At 44.1% G+C, this 27,273-nt stretch overlaps 1 protein-coding gene across 1 annotated transcript; it reads right to left on the minus strand.

The window, feature by feature from the left end:
* Positions 1-396: 396 nt before the first annotated feature.
* Positions 397-27,273, minus strand: LOC124554046 (poly [ADP-ribose] polymerase tankyrase-1-like). Its single transcript, XM_047128082.1, has 3 exons — positions 26,510-27,273; positions 21,801-21,950; positions 397-1,059 (listed from the first exon to the last, which is right to left on the minus strand). The coding sequence occupies exons 1-3, from the start codon at positions 26,827-26,829 to the stop codon at positions 573-575; spliced, it is 957 nt and encodes a 318-aa protein (XP_046984038.1). The 5' UTR covers positions 26,830-27,273; the 3' UTR covers positions 397-572.

Raw genomic sequence — 27,273 nt, forward strand, 5'->3', positions numbered from 1 at the left:
GGTATTGTAAGAAGAATGGTTTGAGTAATCATTGTTATTTTTTCCACAGCTACTGTGATACTGTATTACATTATTCTGAGACACAAACTAAGCCTCTGGGGTTTCCTTGGGGATGACTGATGTTCCTTCTCAATACAACGTGCTCTTTTTCTGTTCAGACGACTGTCTTTGGACTTTCATCATAACTGTTTACTTAAAGTCATACTTGACGGACACTCACTGGCAGTGTTTGCAAATTGTGCAGTTGGCTGAATAAATAAATTGTTGTTGATTAAATTGAAGATTTATTGTTACTGTAGCCAGCAACTTACCGCAACAGTACAGCGCCTTACTGCCACACTGGCTGTGGTGTTATGTGTAATAGCATATTTTTACCAATTACTTTACAATAATGAATTTAGTTAAAAACATGTTTATTATTAATGATATACGTTTCGATTATTGTTGAGTTTTCATGGAAGGAAACTCGCTTCTTGCTACACACATTAGTGTATATGAATCTCACATTGTCGCTACTGTTGTGATTTTACTAGAGCAGTGTTCTATTTACTTCAGAGGTGTGTATTGTAGTGCTAGTGTCGTGTTATCCTGTCTATCCAGTGTTGGTGGTTGAACTGCCTGGCGCGGTCCACTGGGGTTTTCCCCTTGTGATTCCTGGCTCCGCTGTCAGCCCCTGCATCGAGTAGTGCAGTCGCCTCCTCTGTGCGGCCATGCTCAGCCGCGAAGTGCAGCGGCGTGTCCCCGTCCACGTTCCTGGCATTGGGGTCTGCAGAGGCCGCCGCCAGCAGCCGCACCACGGCCGGCCGGCCGCCCCATGCAGCCCAGTGCAGCGGCGTGTTCTGGACCCAGTTCCCGGCGCCCACCTCCGCGCCAGCCCCCACCAGACAGCTCGCCGCTTCCACGTGACCCTCCCAGGCTGCCCAGTGCAGTGCAGTGTTCTTGTTCCCATCCGTCGCACCCACATCAGCCCCAGCTGCCAGCAGCATTTGCAGCTCTTGCACTGTCCCATCGTTAGCTGCCTTGATCAGCCTCTTGCCTTTCTCCGCTGCAGAGAGGGCCCTACACAAAACACAGAAACTCTCATACTTTCCTTCAGACACACACTTCTGATGAAGAAGCGTATCGGAGTGGTACAACTGTAACCAATTCTAAAACTCATCTCTCTGACAACTGATAAATCTCCCATCTGTAATACAGAACACTGAGAAAGTTGTTTTATATTAACGTACAGATGCACATTTACGTCATTCTCTCAAATTCTTCATGCACTCTCCACAAAAAATTCCTACACTCCAACTCTCAAGATACAAAGTTATCACATTTTGTCACTTTAATTCGTGATCGTTAGTTTTTTGACCTTAGAATTCAGTCATTATAGAAGTTGTTGCCTTCCACTTCGTTCAGCCATAACTACGTCTCTATGTGCAGCAGTCCTCTCTGACACTTGAAAATGTGACACATAATGCTAATGACGTCTCCTGCTATTTAAAGAGAAGTTTCTGTTATTACAGGAGCAAAAGCAAACCCAATTATCAACAAGTTTCTTGACACAAACTCGTCAAACAGAGAAAGCTACTATTAACCAGGAAACCATTTAGTAGTGACGTTTAGGGTACAGCAATGATACCAAACTGGACTCCTCTACCCCTACACACAATCACACTCATTGACAGATGCACATACACACAAGAACTAACACAAACAAACAAACAAACAAACACACACACACACACACACACACACACACACAGAAACATACACATAGAGAAAGAGAGAGAGAGATAGAGAGAGAGAGAGAGAGGGAGACAAAGAGAGAGAGAGATAGAGAGAAAGAGAAACTTTCGTCTTATATTCCTCTGGCCGTGATGCGCCTTAAGGCGACAGCGAGATCATGAGAGTAAATTAAAGTTTAATGTACTTGTCTCGATATGACAACCGTTGGAAAGTAAATCTTGTTTCCTGGAAAGTGCTGCAGTATGTAATTTAGATGCGACAATCTCGCTAGCATGGGTCTAAACGAAAATACCTACATGCTGATACAACACACTGTGCGACATGTGTTCACGAGAAGAATTTAGTAACATTTTCTGAAACTAAAGTCAATTAAGAAGTAATGGTAAATGACGTATTAAATTAATGAATCCAATATCCGCTGATCGATAAAATATATAATTCCTTTTTCTAGAAATATTTTGGGCAGACAGATTTGCAAATGTTGCTGATTCTATTGAAAATCATACAGCTGACATACTCAAAACTCATTTTATAGTGATAACTGCATGAGATAATAATGGTTCTTTTCTATATAGATAGAAACAGACGTGAATCCTCAATGACTGTACAGGAACCAACAGCTCTGAAGCCCTTTTGACTCCCACAGTGTTTCACTTGGTGTGGTCCCGGTGAAGGCAGTGTATTTATGTTTGCCTTGCACACATGTTTGAGTGTGTGTGTCTTTTGTGCGTGTGTGTTTTGTGTGTGTGTGTGTAGTCTGGTGAAGGTGTTCCCACGGTGTGACACTGAATGTTTGAAGTAGTGCTACTTATTTTTTAAATGCACAGATCACTGACAGACGTCAAAGTCACATCTCCAGATTCAAAAAACTCCTACAGATGAGAGCCAGTCTCTGAGCTGTTTGGGCAATTTAATACGGAGCTGTGGAAGCTGCTTCACAAACAGGCGTTAAACTATCATTACTGGTACTTTAATGGTAATCATTTATAACCTGACCAGAATCAGTGACAATTTAAGACACTTGATCTACTACGGTTTCTCATTACTACTGAATATTTTATGGAATCCCCACTTTAATTACAGCTTGCTGCCTCATCAGTACACCCAGTGCATGATACCCTCTCCTCCAATCCAACAGATTTTCTGGGTGGACGAGATGCTGCAAGTCTATATTCTGTTAGATCAGTCGTATGTGGGCTTCTGGGCCACAAAGTTTATCGCTGTTAAAAAATGATCCGCTAATCTGTACTCTAAATCTGCTGCTGAAGCAGCCACACACAACTTATACAGAGCGATGAGTCTTTGCCTTTCATATGTGTGGTTATTGGGGCTGGTAGTGGTACCACCCAACATGGGCGTGCCTCAGCTGTGAACCAATGATAGCCACCTTCTGTACATGAGTGATCTCTGATGGGGTGTGGTGTAGCAGGCAATTTATTGAGTGGTGTTTCTAGCACTGATGTACAATGGATATGGTGGAGACCTGCAAACCATGCCCAAAATTGCATGCATGAAAATGAAAACTACACGCCATAAGCTTTCCTAGCATTTTCTCCCATATTTTTGACAAATATTACATACATATAAACTTTGTTAGTAATAATGAGTCACTCCCAATTCTTTCAGTATTTAGCAGCAGTCCTTCCACTGCCCAAAAAATTTCCTAACAGAACACAGCCAGTGGTGTGTCTCTATCTATGTAATGACAGCATCTTCAAGACTGCCTTTAGTGTCACAATGCTACAGTACATGCAGATGTAGGATCTCAAACCATGGGACTGACTGTGCTCCCATAAATCAAAAGTTAGCTCTCTGCATATGGATTACTGTACATAGAATACTAACAGGAAATGGGGTAACTTATGATTCACTCTGAAATGTAAGAATGACTTTATAAAATATTTGTTATACTTAACGGACTTTTAGCCGAATGATTCTCAAAACAGTGTTTTTCATTTATAATTTTGGCGCACAATTTTTCCTCTCTAGTGATGAAAAATAATGTTTCACCTCATGAAAGTAGCAGGAACACAAATCTACTATAAAAATGTAATTCACTTATAATAAGATGTTTTGAGAGCCCCCCGGCCAGGGTGGCCGAGCGGTTCTAGGCGCTACAGACTGGAACCGCGCGACTGCTACGTTCCTGCCATGGGCATGGATATGTGTGATGTCCTTAGGTTAGATCGGTCTAAGTAGTTCTAAGTTCTAGGGAACTGATGACCTTAGAAGTTAAGTCCCATAGTGCTCAGAGCCATTTGAACCATTTGAGAGACAGTATGTGCCATAAGCAATAATTGAAGTGAAATTAATCTAATGCACTAAGAAAGAAGAAGCCAATCACACTGAAAACAATGAACATGCACTGAAGTGAAATGATACCCTGGAAAACCACTCAGAAAAGTTGAATTTGCAAAGTAATGTAATGAACATTAGTGAAAGTTCAAATTTTGTTTCACATCACGACCGCAAGTTAGATTTCCTGCTTAGCATGAACAAGGACTTTAACAGATTTTTTAATCTTTCACTTTGAGAGACAGTTAATAGGATTTCTTTTCTTTAAAATAGTGATTTAGTGCATTGGTGATCAGTATATTTCGGTTTAGGAATGCACTTGAATTCCGTGTGTTTGTAAGTTGCTCTGTTGGTGAACATGTTTTTTCCATCATGCAGCTCCATTCATCGTTTGTCTACTATTCAGAATTGCAGGCAAAGTAAACTTGGAGGGATAGGAAACTGTATAATTTATCCGTTATGGTAACATTATCACAAATTACCTCCTACCTGCTGGCTCTGAGTTTTGTGGTCAGCAAGGGATTATTTAGAGTATTCCCTGAAAAAAAACTGTGTCCAACTAATACTCGGAAACAGAATCTAGCTTGTGATTTATTAGATCTACATTGATCGAAGTGTATCTGCTAGATGCTTCATATGGAATGAGAATGCATTTGGACATAGCAGTAATTTCTTGTTTTCGCGACGTTCAGTTCTGTGGCTTGAGATCCAATATCTGCATGTCCTGTAGCATTGTGACACTAAAGATGTTCTTGAAGGAGCTGTCATTACACATGAAGGATTACACCACTGCCTGTGTTCTGTTTGGAAATGTTGTGAACAGTGGAAATACTACTGCTAAATGCTTTTACCAATGGTATAAGTTTTCATGAAAGTTACCACTTGTATCTTATAAGTAATTTTTGTGTCACAGCCGTCTAGCCTCTGAAGCACTGACATACGGTTATGTTCCTAACTAACTCAAACCATATTGTAAATTGTGGGAAAATACATAAGATCCGCAAGCATTTATGGAGATGATATTTAGGCTAGTTTTATGAGCTGGAACTGTTTCGTAGTCAATTACTGGTCTCGCTGATCAAACGTGTGCAGTTTTCTGCAAATTTTAGTTCCTGTTGAACTGCAAACTTATTTATAAGCATTTTCCTTACATATCTTCTTCATCTTGGAAACCTGAAGTCCTTCTCATATTACGAGATGTGATTTAAAATCAGAAGCATGTGATGTTGCTGGCAGCAGCCATCCCATACTAATCTGCGTATAGTGGTGTCATAAGATGCTGACTAACGATGACTGTGGATGCCTCGTTAATTATAACACTGTATATCATGTTAGTCACTCATCCGTTAAATCGCATTTTGCTCACAGTCATATTAAAAATTGTTTTTCACTCAGTCATATGCATTGTCAAACCCAACTATCATTCTCGCTGGATGTGATTTACAAGCTGAGGTCTGATATAAAATATCTGTATATTCTGGCAATAGATCTGACATGTTCCTAGCTATAGTACTACGAAAACTGCATTGAGTTCGATTCTTTATGAGAGCAGTTTTAATTGGTTGGTTGGTGTGGTGAGTAAAGGGATCAAACTACGCTGTCATCTGTCCATTACCCAACATTCAAACAGTTCTCAGGTTAAAAACATTACCAAAACGATTTCGGGAAAGTAAAAGGTGAAAGACTGACTCGAAACCACACTGAAGAAGAAAACAAAAAAGGCTAACAAAAGTGGAAAACGTAAACTAAAAGAAAAAACAGTGGATGGTATCAGAACAATGCAGCAGATGGCCAGGACTGGGTGATCACAACAGGAATAAAGGATGAGCGAGCCACTCTGCAACACACTAAAACCTCCAGCCTTAAAGACAAGGCTAGACGAACTTGGACAGGGAAAATACGAACACCAAGGCTAAAAAACAGCAAAGAAAGAGTGAGGAAGAGTTAAAATAAAGATAGAAAAAGCCAGATGCTCACCATTAGATTGTGTGATAAAAATTACCCTCACAAATAAAACGTAAAACGATGTCAACTGGTAAGACTGACTCCCAACACCGTTAACAGTGTGATGGGAAGGTTAAAAGTCCACTGCAGAGCAACTAAACTAGGGCAGTCCAGTGAGATGAGGACGACAGTCAAGTGGGACCTACAGCAACACTGAGGTACGTCCTAGCGACGGAGGAGGTGTCTATGTGTCTGCCAGGTGCGGCTGATGTGGGGTTAGCAAAGGACAACAGACTCCCTGCGAGTGGCTTGCATGGATGATTATCACAGATTTGTATTCTCCTTGACAACACATAGTTTATTTGGTGTACTGACCGTGTGTCATTAAGCATCCCAGATCCTGAAAACTTTACAGCATAAGACCAACTGGAGATCAGTCTCCAGTGCGAAGATTTCCAGAGTTGGTTTACTGGTAGCATGTTTGGTCAGCCAGCCAGCAAGTTCACTGCCCAGGATCCCAGCATGTCCTGGGGTCCTAATGTAGGTCACTGAATGTCCGCTGTCGCCGAGGGCACAAAGAGACTGCTGGATAGTTAACAGCAAAGGGTGGTGAGGGAAGCACTGATAGAGAGCTTGTACGCTACTTAAAGAGTCACTAGAGATGACGAAGGACTCACCTGTGCAGGAATGGATATGCTGAAGAGTGCGAGAGATAGCTACCAACTGTGCAGTGAAAACACTGACGCAGTCCAGCTAGGAGCTCTGTTCAGCATCTCCAACGTGAGCATAAGTGAAGCCGACAAGAGCCATTGAGCCATCTGTGTAGACTGTTTCTGAGTCCTGAAACTCACCAACAATAGAGAAAAACTGCCAGTGGAGGCCACAGGTAGAACTGAGCCTTTTGGGCTTTGCGATAGGTCCAGACGAACCAGTGGCTGTGGTATGGACCACAAAGTGAACACATAGAAAAGTGATTTTTCTGACGTTTCGCCAGCACGAGTGGCTGGCATTGTCAAAGCTTCACCCTCCATTGCCGGTGGTGAACTGGAGCCGAGCTCGCGGCCGCAGACTATATGTACATGGCGCGCCAACGTCCCAGGGCTTCTCCGCGGTCATTTCCGGTGCGGTTCTCCTCTTGCTACCTGCGACGGTCGTTCGCTGCAGTACGGGCAGCCAGGATCCGTTTACCTTAAGGCTTTCCTCTTTCTTGTTGAAACTATCAGCGTGTTTTTGTATTTCTACAGCTTCTCTAAACAAGCGCGTGTGGTTGTGCTTCTCTACAGCCAGAACTTGCGTGTCGGCGAATTTTATTACGTGGTCGGTTTCATTCAGTGCATGCTCTGCCATGGTCGATTTCTCCACCTGCCCCAACCTGCAATGTCGCTTATGCTCTTTGATCCTGGTGTTAATTGATCGTCCAGTCATTCCGACATAAACTTTTCCGCATGTGCATGGTATACGGTATATTCCCGACATTGCAAGTGGGTCTCTTTTCTCCTTCGCCGATCTAAGACACTCTTTGATCTTCCTTGTCGGTTTGAAAATCGTCTTTACGCCGTGTTTGCGCAATATACGGCCGATTCTGTCCGTCACTCTGGGAATGTATGGCAGAAAGGCCGTGCCCGACATTTCTTTTTCTGGTTCCTTACTTCGCCGAGTGTTTGGCTCTGTTACACTGCTAATGTAATTTGTGGAGTACCCATTGCTCCGCAGAGCAGTTTCCAGGTGTTGCATTTCTCGTTTGAGGTGTTGAGGTTCACATATTCGTCCTGTTCTCGTTACGAGCGTACTAATCATGCCTCTTCTCTGGCTCGGGTGGTGGTTTGACAGATTGAACAGGTATCGGTCCGTGTGTGTCGGTTTCCGATACACGCTGTGTCCCAGGTTTTCGCCGTCCCTTGTGACCAGCACATCTAGAAATGGCAGTTTCTTGTCCTTTTCTACTTCCATGGTAAATGTTATGTTGGCATGGAGGCTGTTCAAGTGTCTTAGGAATTCACCGAGTGGTTTCCACACCACGAAAGTATCATCGACGTACCTGTACCACACCTTAGGTTTGCAAGTCGCCGAGTCCAGTGCCTGTGCTTCGAATTGTTCCATGAAGAAGTTGGCCACCACTGGACTGAGAGGACTACCCATGGCGACACCTTCCAGCTGTTCGTAGAAATCGCCATTCCACGTGAAATAGCTCGTGATGGGACATGCATGAAACAGCTTTTTGATGTCTTGCGGGAACATGGAACCGATGTGATCCAGAGCGTCACTGAGTGGCACTTTCGTAAATAACGAAACAACATCAAAACTGACCAGGATGTCGTTTGGCGCAAGTTTCAGTTTCTTCAGCTTCTCAATGAAATGTCCTGAGTCCTTAATGTATGTGTCGGTCTTCCCCACGTGTGGCTGGAGCAGAGAGGCCAAGTGTTTCGCCAGTTTATACGTTGGTGAGCCAGGAGCGCTAACGATCGGTCTCAGTGGAACGTTGTTCTTATGGATCTTGGGTAATCCATACAGCCGAGGCGGTAGGGCTTCTGTGTTGCGCAGGTTTCTCTGTATGTCCGCCGGCAGAGAAGACGCCTTGATTAATCGATTCGTATTCCGAGTGATACGCTGCGTTGGATCTGCGCTTAGTTTTCGGTACGTCGTCGGATCTAATAGATCTCGGATCTTTTGCTCATAATTTTCGGTCTTCATTACGACGGTCGCATTCCCCTTATCGGCAGGCAGTACCAATATACTGTTATCGGCGTTGAGATTCTTAATGGCTTGTACCTCTTCTTTCTTCATGTTGCAAGCTGGTGGTTTTGCTCGGCGCAGTATCCTGGCTGTTACAGTGCGTATTTCCTCTGCCCTTTCACAAGGAAGGGTCCGAATGGCTGCTTCGGTGTTGGCAATCATGTCCTCCATAAGTATAGTTCTCGGGATGATAGCGAAATTCCCTCCTTTTTGAAGAACAGACAATTCCACTTCGGTCAATTGTCGTTCAGTGAGGTTGACCACTGTGTGTGACATGTCGGGAATCGCCTTGTCGGTCTGCTTCCGGCATCTTTCAAACTTTTTCTTTTGCCGCTCGCTGCAGCGCTCGAGTTCGTTCTGCATGCTCCTGTGAGTGATGCTGTCGATCTTGTCCCAGTCGTCTCGATGCATTCTGCTACTTAGTTGATAGAAAATGTTCAGAAGTTCCCGATCCGTTCTTGCCAAGTCTCTCCGTGTTGTATGTATTCGCTCACGAAGAAAAGCTCGTTCCATTCCGTCGTAGATACGATGTGCTTGGGCGGTGGTGAATAGGCGCTTGCATCTCAAGAACTTCGGTGTAGCACATTCATCTCGGCACCGTGACAGAAAGGCGAGAGAGGACACCAGTCGCGCTTTCTTCTTCCGTCGTTGGTCAAGGCGTCGGTACAATCTGCAAATCTCCTCCCCGTAGAGGCATAATACAAAATTGTTAAGGCTTTGGTGGCCACTTGTTGACAAACTGCCTATTGGCTTCTGTCTCGGGTTCTTCGGCCGACGTTCATCTAATGATTTTTCTGACGTTTCACCAGCACGAGTGGTTGGCATTGTCAAAGCTTCACCCTCCATTGCCGGTGGTGAACTGGGGCCGAGCTTGCGGCCGCAGACTATATGTACCTGGCGCGCCAACGTCCGAGGGCTTCTCCGCGGTCATTTCCGGTGCGGTTCTCCTCTTGCTACCTGCGACGGTCGTTCGCTGCAGTATGGGCAGCCAGGATCCGTTTACCTTAACGCTTTCCTCTTTCTTGTTGAAACTATTAGCGTGCTTTTGTATTTCTACAGCTACTCTGAACAAGCGCGTGTGATGGTGCTTCTCTACAGCCATAACTTGCGTGTCGGAGAATTTTATTACGTGGTCGGTCTCATTCAGTGGATGCTCTGCCACGGCCGATTTCTCCACCTGCCCCAACCTGCAATGTCGCTTATGCTCTTTGATCCTGGTGTTAATTGATCGTCCAGTCATTCCGACATAAACTTTTCCGCATGTGCGTGGAATACGGTATATTCCCGACATTGCAAGTGGGTCTCTTTTGTCCTTCGCCGATCTAAGACACTCTTTGAACTTCCTTGTCGGTTTGAAAATCGTCTTTACGCCGTGTTTACATATAGTCTGCGGCCGCGAGCTCGCCTCCAGTTCACCACCGGCAATGGAGGGTGAAGCTTTGACAATGCCAGCCACTCGTGTTGGCGAAACTCCAGAAAAATCATTAGATGAACGTCGGCCGAAGAACCCGAGACAGAAGCCAATAGGCAGTTTGTCAACAAGTGGCCACGAAAGCCTTAACAATTTTGTACATAGAAAAGTGATAGAAGGAAAGTGTCGAGATCAGCAAGAAGCAAACACAAATTGCAATTGGCATCCCCAATGTGCGCTGCTGTTGTCAGGGATGGTTCAAATGGCTCTGAGCACTATGGGACTCAACATCTAGGCCATAAGTCCCCTAGAACTTAGAACTACTTAAACCTAACTAACCTAAGGACATCACACACATCCATGCCCAAGGCAGGATTCGAACCTGCGACCGTAGCAGTCCCGCGGTTCCGGACTGCAGCGCCAGAACCGCTAGACCACCGCGGCCGGCTTGTCAGGGATGGTTAGCCATATTGGGGAAAGGAGATCATAATTTGAATGGTAAGGCGAATAATGAATATGGGAAGTATAATTTGCAAGCAACTACTGTCACCTAATTCGCAATGGAGGAACACCAGCCTTTACAAGGACGCTGGTTTGGGAAGCTCCTGTCGCACAGTGGTGTATAGAGTCCAGCAGCTGGAATGCTGAGGGCAAAGCAGAACCACACACCAGGCATCCATAGGAAAGAAGGGACTGCAAAGTGCTTTGCACAGCTGCAGCAGTGTAGGGCGATCAGCACCCCATTCGTTGTGGTGCAGACACTGAATAACAGTAACATGTTGCCAGCACATTTCCTTAAGCTGACAAAGATGGGGAAGCCAAGTTAAGCAAGTATCAAAGACCAGTCCCAAAAAGCAGAATGTCTCCACTACATTAAGTAGTTGGTCATCAAGGTAAAGTACCAGATGGAGATGGCAGTACAACAAAAACAGAAGGACATGACAAGTCTTGGCAGCTGAACACTGAAACCTGTGAGTGAGGACCCACTGCTGCACCTTTTGTATAACTTCCAGCAGTCGACGTTCAGCCACACCAACAGAAGAGGAGCAAAGGGAAATACAAAAATCATCAGCATATAGGTGGGGAGATATTGAGGCATTAACGATGATTAAAAAGATCGGAACGCTCAGGACAGAGCCGTGTGGGACCCCATTCACTTGGATGTGAGGAGGACAGTGTGAGGCACCAGCTCGAGCTCTGAAATGCGTAGCGACAAAAAGTTCCGTATAAAAATCGGGAGCGGGCCCCAAAGACACCACTCATGCAGAGTAGAGAGGATGTGGTGTCACCAAGTGATATTGTAGGCTTTCGTCAGACCAAAAAAGGTGGAAATGAGGTGCTGACGCCGGGAAAAGACCATTCAGATCGCAGTCTCCGGGTAGAGTAAGTTGTCAGTGGTAGAGCGAACTCGCCAAAAACCGCCCTGGGAGGGAGCCAGAAGACGCTGAGACTTGAGGAGCCAACGCAACGGCCAGCTCACCATACATTCAAGCAGCTTGCCCAGAAAGTTGGTGAGGCTGATAGGATGATAATAGTCCAAATCTAGCAAGTTCTTACCAGGCTTTAGCACTGGGATCATCATACTCTCCTGGCACTGCGATGGGGAGTCGCCATCGCTCAGGATTCAATTGATGATGACAAGGATGTGGCACTGATAATCCACTGACAGACGTTTAAGCTTTTGGGAATTGATGTGGTCTGCCCCAGGGGTTGAGTCAGGAGACTTGGCAAGGGCACTGAGCAATTCCCACTCACTGAAGGGAGCACCATATGTCTCGGATTGGTGTGGAGTGCGAGATAGGAATTGTCGTTTCACCACTGTTTAATTCTCAGATGCTGAGGTGCGAAGATAATGATCCACGAGACAGTCTCCAATTATGTGTGGATTGGCATATACAGCTCCATCTCGAAATTCCATGTATACCTGCACGAGTCTCATATCCGTAAAGGCATCTGAACTTGGTCCAGACCTGGGAAGGAGAGGTTCTTGTGCCAATGGTGGAGTTGTATCGTCCCCAATACTACCATCATTCAATGAGCTGACATACCTGGACACGATGCTGTTTGAAGGCAATGACGTGCTCTAGAAATCCATGGTGCTTATAATGTTTAAGGGCCCACCTAGTCTCTAATGGCCACAGCGATTTTGAGTGACCACCAAGGCACTGACTTCCACTGGGGCAACCTGAGGAACTAGAGATTCAAGATTCAGCTTGGGCAACAATGGTAGTAATGGTGGTCCTATAAAAAGGAGATTCTACAGTTGTAGTGCACTTGAAAGCATCCCATTCAGCCTTGGTAAGAGCCCATATGGGCAAGTGTCCAGGCGATGCTGGGGTAGGGACAGAAAGAGTGGAAAGTGGTCACTACCACACAATTCGTCGTGAGATCTCCAGTGGATATAAAGGAGCAGACCAGGACTGCAAACCAAGGGATCAACGGCTCAGTATGTGTCATATGCCACACTAAAGTGAATGGGGGCACCTGTAATGAGGAGGCAAAAACTGAGGTGAGTTAGTAGATAATTGAAAACCTTACCACAGCAGCAATCTTGGTTCCACCCCAAACAAAGTTAGGGGCATTAAAATCACCCAGAAGTAGGAAAAGTGGGGGTGGGGGTGGGACTTGAGAAATTAGGGCAGCTAATACATGGTGCAAAACTTCATCGTCTGGAGGGACGTATATATTGCTGATGGTAATTTCCTGCATTGTCCTCACAGCTCCTAAAAGTGTTTCAAAGGGCATAGGTTCGCTACAGACATAGATAGATGCAGACTCCACCTTGCAGTCTGTCACAGTCAGTACATTTTTTGTAGTACCCATGTCAGGCAGAAAGGGCTGGGGTCGACATCACAGGAAACCACGTTTCCTGAAAAGCAATGCAAAACGCAAATGTAATGCTCAAAAGTTGTCATAATTCAGCGAGGTGGGACAAAAAACCACCGCAGTTCCACTGGAGCAATAGGTAGTCAGTCATTTGGGAATGCATGAAGGGATCAAGGAGACAGTTTATGCCTCAGTGTCACCATGAGTGCTGGTATCCAGGACTGTTGCATCTGAAGCGTCAGCAAGATCTAGGACCTTGAGGGATTCTACGATCTCCACCTCGTCCTCAGACCTGGAACTGCTAGGGACTGGTGGTGTTGGAACCACTGGTGAGCCATAGTAAAGTTAGCTTTGAAAAGCGCGCCACAGCACGTAGCGTGAAGCAGTCGCCCTCCTTTCTCTGACGTTGGTGCTGTTGTCGCAATTGAAGGCTTCGGTGTCTCCCTCTAGAGGGAAAGGGGAAAAGCGGGCTGTTCGCGTGGGTTTATGATTTGGCTGTATGGGCTCTTGTGGAGAGTTTGCAGTTTCGGCATGAAGAAGCGACTTCTCTGCCGGTGCCAGAGGGACAGCGCGCAGACCGCGGCATCAGCGTAAGCGACACGAACAGCGGCTCCATGGTATGCGGCATTAACTGCTCGTCGCGAAAGGAGTCTTCCTGAGCGTGGGTCTGCGAGGGGCCTAATTTGCAGTTCGGCCGTATGCTGTCGACCGGCGTGGAGGTTCTGAAAATCGGCGCGCCTTCCTGCGTCCGTTGAAATGCCTGGCAGCGGGCGGCTCGGCAGAGGTGTTGCGTTGGTTCAGCCTGGGAGTCGTAACGCACCAGACGTTGAGTATTGATTGTTACAGATTTTCTGAAGTTTAATTGAATTCAATGTACTTATTCACGTTAATTATATGAACCGTATATTTTGGGGGTTTCCCGCCATTCATTCTCGTCTGCCCACCTGCGGGAAGGTGGTAATATTAGAAAGGGAGGTCCGTTTGTCCCCTTTTGAGGACCGAAGGGAGGCGAGTCAGAGTAAATCTGTGGTTCGGATTGCTTCTTTCCTCTCCCAGCTTACCTACGGGTTTGGTTCAAATGGCTCTGAGCACTATGAGACTTAACATCTGAGGTCATCAGGCCCCTAGAACATATAACTACTTAAACCTAACTAACCTAAGGACATCACACATCCATGCCCGAGGCAGGATTCAAACCTGCGACTGTAGCAGTCGCGCGGTTCTGGACTGTAGCAGTCGCGCGGTTCTGGACTGAAGCGGCTAGAACCGCTCGGCCACCGCGGCCGGCCACCTACGGGTTTATTCGACTGTTAGCCTCTGCTATGTCTGTGAAAGTCTAAGGCACCAATGGTTGTACTGTTTAAAATGCAAGGCACTAAGAGTGATCCATTCTCTCGCCTACCATAACTGGTATTACTAGACTCACATGTAAAAGGTACTCCAAGAAAGAAGAAAAAATTCCTTTTTCCTCGTAGTAAGAACTAGTCAATTGCATAAGGAATTCCTGCTCATCTGGAAGCTCTAACTTACGTAAATTTGTGTTTATGTATATATGGCTATAATCAAGCAAGGTTGTTAATGTATGCCGTAGTGGATTATTTTATATTGTTTATAGCCAGCAAGAACTGTTGTGTGTTTTTTCTATTCAGTACCTTTTAAGGCTTTTACTCAACGTGCTTACGTGTTTTATACAGTTAGTTGGTTATGAGTGTGTTTTCTTACCATGCAAAAGTTTGCCATTTCATTACGGGTAGAAATAGTTGCCTTGAAAGGAGAATGTTGTAACGGTTTGCAAGTCTCAACATGTGGTGCTGGAATTGCTGTGGGAAAACATATGCCCAAATTACCAGCAGTTCAAGCACCATATAGGGGGTAGGACGTATGGTTTTACATCACATCGATATACCATCACCTTGATTTTTTGGGAAATGAACCAACCTCAAAGGGCAAGATGTAGGCACCAGTAGCAACCCTATTGTTTTTCAGTCCCGTATAGATATGCCGAATGAAGTGAACACCCCACTGTTCTAAATTGGTGTGGTGCTTGTCGTCAGATTGCAAGAGAAGGTCCTGGTGGAAAGTAATCCCCTCGACCATGTTGTGGGGGACCATGTTGATGGGGGATGACAGGAAGAGGAATATGACTGAGCAGGTCACAGGCGAGCAACGCCCAGGGCTGGGCTCAGGATACTGTCTAATTTAGGACTGCCGCATTTCTCATTTTCGATAATACAGCCACTTCGTCAAACTCGTCCTCCAGGTTCTTGATAAAGAAAATAGAGGCTTTATAGCCAGAAAGCAGTGCTCATCTATTCTGCTGCAGACTAAATAACTTGGCGAACAATGTTCTCTCTTTTCCATACTCCTTTCTTCCTCTCATGGTGTAACTACGGAGGAGAACAATTCAGGATCATATCTGTCAACATTATAGTTTACCCTGCCCTTCTTAGAGATTGCTGGCGCCAGTCACCAACAAGAGATGACTTGGTGCACTTTATTGTAGGTCGTGCGCCCTGACGCCACGCACTCTGATCAGAGGGTCTCTCCACAGGCGCCACCCAGCCACAGCAAAGGCCACCTGGCACGATGGCTGTGACCAGGAGTCCTGATTCCCCAAGAAGATGGGCATGTACTGCTTGGCAAATGTGGGGTGTTTGCAGCTCAGACATCAGCAGTGCGATCCCTGCGTTGTTAGGGGGCAAGGACCAAGAGGGTACCTGACAGCTGCCCAAGATGGATGGCTACCACGCTGGATAGTAGATGCAGAGAAATCCTCTATGGTGAGGGGGATGAAAGAGGACAGTGGGGACATGTTGTGTAATTCCTTACTATGCCTGCTGTTGCGTTCCGTCCTCGGCCACTAACTGTTCTGTTGGCACCTACTTTGCTTTGCTTGTAGTGTGCAATGTGTAATGCCAAAGAATCAGATTCAATGTAACTGTCACCGTTATTTAGCCTTCCTGTGCATAATTCTGATTACATTTATGTGTGTGTTTTCTCTACATTTACACAACACCGTGCTCTCGAAAATTATGGACTACTGCTTTGTATTCGTGGAGGTGACGTCTGATAGCGAGCTAGATGTTTTCCATCAGGTTCACACGCTGCAAATTATGTGGACGAGACAAGAGGTGTTCAGTATCATTCTCCTCCAGTCACTGTACCAGAATACTGTCTTCGTGACAGGGTCATAGTCGTTGAGGAAGACATAAAGCATGAAAATGTACAGGTTATCCGCATTAGTGTACAGGTAATCCTCAGCTGTCATGGTGGCATCGGTGACAGATGTCATGTAAGCCCAGGTGATAGCACCCACCACATACTCCGGCTCTCACTGTGCAGCCTATATGGACCTGTGCATCTTTTGGGTAACTGTCCACCTGGACGATGGCATGACTGGACATGGCCATCAGCATAATGTAACCAAAAGAACATGATTCATCCTACTAGAACATACGTTTCCAGTGATCCACTGTCCAGTCTCGATGAGCCTGCTGCCACTACAGTGGTAGTGACGGTTCTGGCATAACCACGAGCGCCAGAACGAAGAAAAAGAACGCAAGACCAGAGAAGGCAGTGAAACGACATGGGCCAATGGTGCACTGATTAGGGCCGCATCATACCTGCAAGAAGTGTATATAAGCGCCGCTCCTGACAGCCTCGCCTGGACATTTGTGGACAGAATTAGCATGGCATAGCAGAGAGTGCTACGAGAGCTGATAGTTGTGATCCACAAATTTTGGGACAGACTTGCCTGAACACTGCATGTTACACAAGATCCTGATTTATATTGCATGTCCCTCATCGTTTGCGACACCTTTGTACATTAAAATTATGCGTTGTCAATCTGCTTTAACGAAGTGAAACTATTAAAGTTATTAACTTGAATTGTTATATAGAATTCCGAGAAGGCAGCAACCTATACGAGGCGAGTGGGCAAGACCCAACAGTGGGCGACAAGGATGGGATGGTCCATCGACTTGGCGCTTGCATGTATCTTTTTTAAGTTCCAGATGCTTTGCAGTGCCGCCATCAAAATCAACTTCGCCACTGTCCTGTACACAACGATTTTTGAGTGTCTCTTCCCCCTGATTCACGGGTCCAGATAGCAAAGTGGCCACAGCACATCAAGACACTGCAGGACGACCCCATTGAGGTGGAGCCTTCGCCTCCTCCGTCCCCTCTCGTCCCACCTATAGAGCTGGATCCGCCCACAACACAGCAGTCGCCGCCTTCTATATGTTCTACACCAGGAGGTGGACGCATACTCTTATGGTCGTTTTCTGGGGGGCAATTTTTGCCCGGGCACAGGCCGGATGGCGGGGTACGGCTGGAAGCTTGATGTCCCCTGCAGCCACAGCTTTCGGCCCGTCGTTGCGCCTACACTCATGCATCCCCCACCATGGTCGCACTTAATACAAGACCCCTTTAACGAAGACGAAGAACGCAAGACCAGAGAAGGCAGTGAAACGACATGGGCCAATGGTCCACTGATTAGGACCGCACCATGACTGGATTGACACCTGCGAGAAATGAATATAGGCGACGCTCCTGCCAGCCGCGGCCAGACATTAGTGGACAGCATTAGCATGGCGTAGCAGAGACTGCTACGAGAACTGATAGTTGTGATCCACAAACTGAGAGACAGACTTGCCTGAACATTGCATATTGCACTAGACTAGTTTATATTGCATGTCGCCCATCGCTTGTGACACCTTTTTACATTAAAGTTAAGTATTGTCAATCTTCTTTATAGGAATAAAACTACTAACGTTTTATGCTTAAGTTATTGTGTAGAATTCTGAGGACGCAGCATCCATTAGGCACCCTATAGGATACGAGTGGGCAAGATCCAACAATGATGATTTAATCTGTCCACATGCAAACTTGTATCAGATCATGCAGTATGCATATTCACATTCAACAACGTGTGCCAGGTTTTTGCTGTGAACCACTTGTGCCGGCACCAGAATTCTACTGTGCCGCCGGACCACCACCTACCCTGCTGTACAAAACTCTGACCTCAGTGTTCTGAGATGAGATGTGGGCGCTCAACACATCACTGTCCGCTCGTGGTTTCACTGGTCTCCAGCCACTTTCTCTAGATGCCGACGACTCTGGCACGTTCGAAGCCTCTCCGTTTCTGAGGTTATCGTTCGTAGGCACTTAGTCTTTCATAACTTGTGATCTTTTATGTAAGATGTTTTACGCGTTCGCACAGCCGTCAGTGAGGAAGGTCTTAACTTTCTTCTACCTGTACATCGATGTGCTTATTGGAACCATGCATAACAAAAGTCTTTCTCGACACACGTTCTGCTCTCTTCTTGTTATCCTTACTAACACAATTCTCGACCAGTCTTTTAAATACTGTCGTAGTTTGTTTTGTGTTCTGTTCTAACATTTATTTCCTTCTCCAGTAGTTCCCCCATCGCTTTTTGATATTTTATTAGGATTGCATCCCTCAGGTTTTCGTAACTCTATAAATTGGTATAATTCCTTTTCTGTCACGTACTTTACTGAGATTCACTAATTTTGAATATACTACATACAATATATTTTAAACTTTTTCCTCGACAGTATGTACACTGTGCTTAACGATGTCGTATGTTTTGCGGTGTGCATGTTTGCTTGTCACCTCAAGCAGAGAGGTACTATGCATTTCTACAGATTCCCGCTGTGGTCTGTCTCTTTAATAATTTTTTTGTATACTTTCTTCTCGTTGGCTGTTAGCATGCACCTCTTCTTGTGTTACATCACCTGCATTAATTTTATGCACGACATTTGGCAAATGCTTGTCTGTTACCAGTTCGTGATATAACTTCAGAATAAGTGTTCTGTCTTCTTATGTATCATTGTGTGTGAATTGTATTGTCCACCTATGGCGTACGCGGCTTTTAAATGTAAATTGAATCTACAGTTTATGCATGCCCATGGCTGATTGTCCTGGTTCACCAAAGCACGAAGTACTGGAATCTCTGTGGAGCAGGCGTTGTGTTTCCTTAAATTCACGTATGGACTTTGTACCAAAATATAAACTTTACAATTCTTCTTTCGCTCCCATATATCCCCTTGAATAATAAAGAAATTCGTATGTCACACAATAGCTTATTTTAGTACGCCTAATTATATTAAGAAAGCATGTTGAATACTGTCATTGTTGCTAATTGATGGCATGTATACGCATTGTTCACGTGCAAAATACATAGTCTTTGACTTTAATAGTAAGTGCATTAGCAATGAAATCACTATATGGTCCTGCAGACATGAGTCAATTAAATAACAGCCACCTTGAGACCTGAAAAATGGACTGGGAGATGACCGACAAAGGCCTTCTTCCACAATTTACAGGTACAGCTTCATCAGAAGCATACGGATCCAAGCCGTGCCGTTGTTCACATTGCGACTGCGCTTGAACAGAGTGGGCCTTAGCTAGAGTACTACACGCACATGTGTGGCATATGGGTCTCCTGAACATGTGACATTACATTCAAAACCCTCACACACATAAGATCTGTAACAGAGCATAACGACATCAAAGAAATGCTACGAGACCCAGACAAATAGTGTGCTCTAAGCAACGCAACTGTTAATGTTTCAAGAATACTGCACGAAATCTACAGACGAGGAAACTCATAAGGCAGATCTCAGACAAGCACATAACAACCACAACAACACGATCCTTGGGAGGACACAAACTCAGACACACCACAGACATTGACGTAGATGCGGGAACAGAAAATGACACAAGCACAGCAATAACATCAGACAAAGACTCATATTATAAGAGGTTCAATACCTAAAACAGACAAAAAAAGATAACTATAAGAAAGGAGGCATCGCATGTGATTTTTTTAATTTACCTGATATGCATTTTCAATGCAACAGTTAAAAATGGGAAGGAAAACGACTAATTGAAGAACTGAGACACTCATTACATCTAAGGAATATGCTATATGGTGAGGCGAATCTTTAGGTACTGTGGTTCCACTCCAGCCTATGACATTGCTTAAAGATAAAAACATCATGCTCAGAGACATACAAGATGACAGCACACATACGACATGTATATGGGTAACTACATCTAGCCATGGCAACACAAATAGTGCAATAGTATGCCCTAGATAAGATCTAATTAGTGTCCCTACTCCATAGACAGTATAAACAAATACACTCGCAATCACTTGTGACGTATTTCATTTAGTAAGGTTTCTGCCAAGGCCCTCCCACATGGAATGGCAACCACACAAATCATAATTTATATGTTATATTTTGTTTTAACAGTAAAATAATATTTGGAGATCAATCCTTTCCCATGTTTCTATTTTCTGTTCTAATTACTATCATTTATTAATACTCTATTTCCTACAACTAATTTAATTTACTTTGTAATTCATTGTTATTACCCTCCTTTTATAGCTCAAAACTAATTTTACTAGTGATGTAGAACAATGCAGTATTATATGTAAAATTGCACAATGCACGACATGCTTTTTAAAATGTCAGGTGGCAGGTCTTTAAATATGCAACAAATGTAATGCAATGTGCACTCACAGTTTTTCGTAAAGTCATCTACCATTATCTGCTACCATCGATAATCGATTTGCATAAATATAAGTCGATATCAGGATCCATTTACGCAGAAATTTCCACATGCTGAGTCAAGATCTGTACCCACAACACCTGTGACACACTGTCAATTGCAGGGATTTGTTTACAGAAGACGTCGTACGCCACTACACACGACTCGACCTGACCACACGTGCAGGAGGATTGCCTGATTAACATGACCAGCCATCTTGACCATTATGTAGTGACCACCGAAAATTTGTCCCATACAGGATGTCGAATACATATTTCTCGCTCATCACAAGCAGTCGCCTTTACTACTAGGCTGCCTCGCAACACGATGCACGTGTGACTCCCAGTTTCGTTGAGGCTGATGTTCCAACAAATGATTTCCAACAACTACTGCTAGACGACCTCATATTCAGCTCTCGTGGCAGACTGAACCTCCGTCTCTTACAGACGCCATTCATTCAATGGTGCTATTCCGGCTCATCCCGTGAAACGTAATTAGAGTGTCTGCAAAACAAACATGGAAATAAAACTGACAGCTGAAAGTTTGAGCCAAGTGAGGTCGTTTGATAGGATGACCTACTAGTTAAGGCCGCTTGTTCCAAATGTACAAGTATTGTACACCCAGTATGGCGCAAGTTTTCAACTTTTACTAAATACTGAAACGTCAAAAACTAATTTGAAGAAAAAGTGCAGGAAATCACATAAAAATTAAACTTCACTCAACAACATTCCATAACCTTATTCTCCTGATGGATATTATTTTTACATCTTTTCCTTCATAATGACCCATCATCATTTCCTTTTGACGACCATAACGAACTTGTACATAATTATTTATTCGCATTAAAGTAATATTTTAGTTACAATGCATAGATGTAGCTGTAACACTAGTTTGATACAAATTTACTTTAGGAGATGGGAAACCACCACTGAAATGATAGCTTTCACCCGACACACCTATTCATTCACTAAATTTGTAGAGTAAAAGTTGTTTATGGTACCTTTGTCAAATAAGTGCATGAGTGGACCAATTGTGGTCTGAACAGGTTGTAATTCACACTCTGTTCCCACAAAAATATCTCGAGAAACACTATGATACATGCTTACACAAACATCAAAAATTAACAAATAAAATTCCGTTTCTTGACAGTTATGACTTCTATTTTATCGAAAAATACAATAAAGTGAAATTCTGTGTTTGGATAAGATCACTTGGCTAACGCCCTCATAAGTGGTATAGTGAATGTGGAAATCGTGCATGTATAGCGACAGTACTCACCGCAGGAAAGAGACGGAAGCATCGTCAAATGTGGGAGTGGGGCAGGTAGCTGTGTGCTTTGCAGCTGGAACAGGAGCCCTGCTGCAGTTTTTGTGGCCCATGTGCAGCTGACTGGTCCGGGTGACCTCGCTGTCTCCAGTGGCTGGAGTGCTGTGCAGAGACACAGGGTGTGGTCACGCAGTGCACACGGAGGACAGAGGGCAGCCCACTGCAGACAATGCTGCTGAGAGTTTGTCCAGATACAACTAATAGAACACACACTTTCAACATCAGTAGTGGGTCCTCTGAGACGAAGGACGTACCCCTGTGCTAATCGGTTTAGCCCCCACACTAGAAGCATCGCTTAGCAAACAACAGGCTGAATAAATTAAAGTACAAATAAAAGATACATGCTATGGTCAACATTTAGGTAGAACTGATATGACAACTAGTCATCAGCGTAGTTTAAATACATAAAAACAACATTCCCACAGAAATAAAAATGGAAATAATCTTTACATGTACAACTTGTACCATTATCATCAGATAGTATCGGTAGCTGTTAGCGACTTGGCTGTAGGATGCACAGTTGGTAAACTACAGAAGAGTAGATTCTGAACTGTGCACCAAAGGAAATATAGAGAAGCAAGGGTTACAGAATGTGTGATACTGAGCAGCTATTCCCTTAATACGTTTAACTGTCACCAAAATAGGCAAGTAAATATATTTGTTTCACATTGGCCAACGAGCATTCTCAATAAACTAGCGAACATTGAGCATTAAGATAAAAAAAGGCAAAGTACTCTATACATACACTTATGCAAGATATGTAATCGGAAGTTGTTATTCGAATGAAAATAGAAATTCTGTTTAATTCTTATATTCTATATATACAGTTCTATGAGACTGTGATAAGGAGATTTGCTGTAGAACGAAGGAAAGAGTTGGATTTAAATTAAGGGGACATGGGTTACATAACACAGGAGACACTGTAATGTTGTGTAAAGACGCATTAAATCATTATTAGTCATTACATGTGACTAAAGTAAACTGTGGTTGCTACAAGTGAGGAGAAAATACAGATTGATAAGTGGAAACTCTATCAGTGATGGAAGCATACATCGGAAATTCTCTTTACAAACTACTAGGACTTTTAAAGGGGAGAGATTACGTAACATTTTGTACAGGAACCCCGTCTGGAAACGTACTGTATGCATTCTACGACAGTTTGAGTTCACATGTTTAAATCATGCAATTCTGCTTCAGGAATTGAATTAGGCATGATGTAGTACAGTCATTAGGTAACAGTCCGAAAGTAAACATAACGAAGCATCCATTTATCAGTTCCGCACATTTGTTTTCATGAAAACTTAAACATTACCTTCTGCATGTACAGTATGCTAGGTTGATTTTTTGTTTTGAGGTAATGTGAACACACAATATTTAAGTGATAATACAAACAAGAGGCTTAGCTGATAAAGGGATCTTTCGCTGTGTTTCTTTCGAATTGTTATCTAATAACTGTACTGCATCACACCCAACTCAGCTGCTCAAGCAGAAGTGGATGAGTTAAACATCTGAACTGAGACCTTCGTAGGAGGGAAACGGTATGTTTCTGGACATGGATTCCAGTTCTCACTCCCCTCTACAAATCATATAAGTCTCTAAAGGAAATTTCTGAACACACACACACACACACACACACATATATATATATATATATATATATATATATATATATATATATATATATATAAAATTGAAAACTATTGGGCATTAGGATTTAATGGTGCATTTGTTAAGTGATATAGCATTTAAAAATGATAATGAGACAAAAGGTCTTATGAATACTCATATTGTGGGAGATGTATCTGTAACTGCAATGTATGGGCTAGGGAAGGTCCTAACACTGTGAAGTTCTTTGGGCAGCCTTTATAAACAGCATAGAGAAGTACAAGCAAGGCCGGCAGGTTGCTAGACAACTGACAGATGTTCCACCAAGAAGGACATACAGCGTTTTGACTAATAAAACCACCTCTCCTAATGTGCTAGAGAATGGGAATGTCCAAATTACAGCATATATCCTTTGGAACAACTGAACAAAATGCGAAAGGAAATGGGAAGCGTTGTGTGGATCTGCGCATTTTGTGGATCTTTCTGAGTTGTAGAGACTGGTCTGCTGTCTCCTGAAGTGGCCGCAGGCTGTTTGAGGAGTAAGTACCTACAGCTTCCTGCAGACGTACTTGTGTCACGTCCTGCAATGGAAGTCTTCTTCATGATTCGATTCAGCACCGCACCCTTCTTCTTGGAACCTAGCACACATCTTAAGACGTGTATCTTATAACACTGTACTACTTGGGGAGAATAAACAAAGTTTGTTCTGTAACCGTAGGTATATTTCAGAAATGAACATAGAAAGTGAAGGAGAAACATAGAAATCAAGCTGCAGTAGTAATGTGGAAATAGCGATCAGTCTGACCGTTTTCTGTACAGCACCTATTTTTTCCAAGGTTTAATATTTATGTCATGACAACATCAGAGATGGAAAGTTTTAAATTCTTTTCTGATCTCTTTGAACTGCGCTGCAGAGTTCCTGGTGTTAATGTCGGACTACACGCTTGTTGATCAACGCCATCTTTCCTTTATGCAGCATATGTCACTTGTAAGTATCTCATTGTGAACACCAGCAGATACAGCAGAGAACAATATATGTAATACTGAGTAAAGAGATTTATGGTGAATTGCACAGCAAACAGAATAAAGCCTGTAGGCTCGCTGCCCTGGCTGCTAACACTACACATCGTTGTGTCCGGTGTACATCTGCTGTGAGCAGCATATCACTGTGTCCACCACTGATGTGGCTCCTGCCGTCTTCACAGCAAATTTACCACTTATTCAGATACTTTACACCAGAACCTATAAGCCTCTTCCACATATGCAGTTCAGTACAAGTAATGACCGCAAATAATGTTAAAACCACTTATAAATCAACGAATAATTTAGTTCTAAGACGATTTTTTTAAGCTAACCTATCCGGTAATAAACCCAGTTGGATCTAGTACTTCTTTAAATCTAACAGGTGTGTATATTACAGTTTAACAAGTCAAGGCTGCATAATATTAAACACGAATTCTTTACAGACAAATGGAAATGGTAGAAAGTGAGCACGGGAAGACCAGTTTGGATTCTATAGAAATGTTGCAAGACATGAGGCAATACTGACCCTACGACTTATAAGATAGATCAACGGTAGGTAAACCTACGTTTGTAATATTTGGGGACATAGAGAAAGCTTTTGAGAATGTTGAGAGGAATACTCTTTTTCTAATTTTGAAGGTGGCAGGGGTCAAATACAGGGAGCGAAGGCTATTTACAATTAGCACAGAAACCAGATGGCAGCTATAACAATTGACAGGCATGACAGGGAAGCAGTGTTTGGGAAGGGACTGAGACAGAGCTGTAGCCTATCCCTGATGTTATTCAATCTATATATTGAGCAAGCAGTAAAGGGAAAAAAAGAAAAATTAGGAGTAGGAATTAAAATCCATGGAGATGAAATAAAGACTCTGAGGTTTGGCGACAACATTGCAATTCTGTCACAGACAGCAAAGGACCTGGAAGAGCAGTTGAAAGAAATGGAAAAATGGTTCAAACGGCTCTGAGCACTATGGGACTCAACTGCCGAGGTCATTAGTCCCCTAGAACTTAGAACTAGTCAAACCTAACTAACCCAAGGACATCACAAACATCCATGCCCGAGGCAGGATTCGAACCTGCGACCGTAGCGGTCTTGCGGTTCCAGACTGCAGCGCCTTTAACCGCACGGCCACTTCAGCCGGCGAAAGAAATGGACAGTGTCTTGAAAGGAGGATATAAGATGGAGATCAACAAAAGCAAAAGGCGGATAATGGAATATAGTTGAATTAAATCAGGTGATGCTGAGGGAATTAGATTAGGAAATGACAAACTTAAAGTAGATGATGAGTTTTGCTATTTGGGGAGCAAAGTAACTGAAGATAGTCGAAGTAGAGGGGATATAAAATGTAGACCAGCAGTGGCAAGGATAGCGTTTCTGAAGACGAGATATTTGTTAACATCGAGTATAGGTTCAAGCGTCAGGAACCCTTTTCTGAAAGTATTTGTATGGAGTGTAGCCATGTATGGAAGTGAAACATGGACGATAAATAGTTTGGACAAGAAGAGAATAGAAGCTTTCGAAATGTGGTGCTACAGAAGAATGCTGAAAATTAGATTGGTAGATCACATAACTAATGAGGATATATTGAATAGAATTGGGGAGAAGAGGAATTTGTAGCACTTGACTAAAGGAAGGGATCCGTTGGTTGGACATATTCTGAGGCATCAAGGGATCACTAATTCAGTATTGCAGGGCAGTGTGGGGGGGGAGGGTTAAAAACTGTAGAGGGAGACCCAGACATGAATATATTAAGCTGGTTCAGAAGGATGTTGGTTGCAGTAGGTACTGCACACGATAGAGTAGCATGGAGAGCTCCTTCGAACCAGTCTTTGGACTGAAGACCACAACAACAACATTAATCTAACATGAGAAATCAATGAAAGCATCGCGAGATATCAAAAAATGTCTGTCAGTGATGGTGTATTTTGCAGCACACATACACGTAAAGATACTCAGGGGCTGGAAATACACGCACACAAACAGAACTACACAGGACTGGACAACGTAGGCATGTAGCTTGTCTTGTGCTTACCTGGTTTCTGCTGCTGGCTCAGACAGCAGCTTGAGCACTTCAATCAGATCTTCAGGCTGACAATGTAGCGCATCTGCCCAGCCCTTCGTGGCCATCACGTGTAAAATATGAGTCTCTATGAAGGCGGCGGCGGCCTTCTTAAGGCTGCTACAGGAGTTCCGAATAGCGAGCACAGCTGTGGTCACCGCAGTCTCAACAGACAGCTGTGAGGCCAACTGCTGCTCGCACTGTGCCTTCAGGCCTGACAAGCCGTACTTATCAGCCACGACCAGCAGCTGGGGGGCCATTTTGGCCAGCTGCTTGGCTTGCAGGGTATACATGTAGGCCACGAGGTGGCGCAGCAACTGGCCCCCCACGTCTGGGACTGTGGCCTCCAGCGTGCCGTGGCTGAAAATAGAGGCGAACACGGGACTCCTGGCGGCCAGAACGGCCCTGTGGGCTGCCAGACGGGTGTCGCCCGCCACCAGAGTCACCACGGCGCTGTCTCCAGCGTCCAGCAGGGTGCCCAGGTCCACAGTGGGAGCCTCTTTCCCCTCCTGGACCTGTCCTGCTGTGGGCGATTCTGAAACACAGCGTCACTGAGTAGACCCTTCCCCTTGCACAGCACCCTCCATGTGAGAACATGCTTGAGCCACAAGTGGATCTGCGTCAACCATCACTTCCTAACACTAAATGAACTAGACTTCGCCATACCCCTGGTAATACCATGTGGGTCATTTTTACCCGCAGTAGAAAACCACCATTTTGTTCGTATCTGGGTGGTA

This window comes from Schistocerca americana, chromosome 11 (assembly GCF_021461395.2).
Source record: "Schistocerca americana isolate TAMUIC-IGC-003095 chromosome 11, iqSchAmer2.1, whole genome shotgun sequence".
NCBI lineage: Eukaryota > Metazoa > Arthropoda > Insecta > Orthoptera > Acrididae > Schistocerca > Schistocerca americana.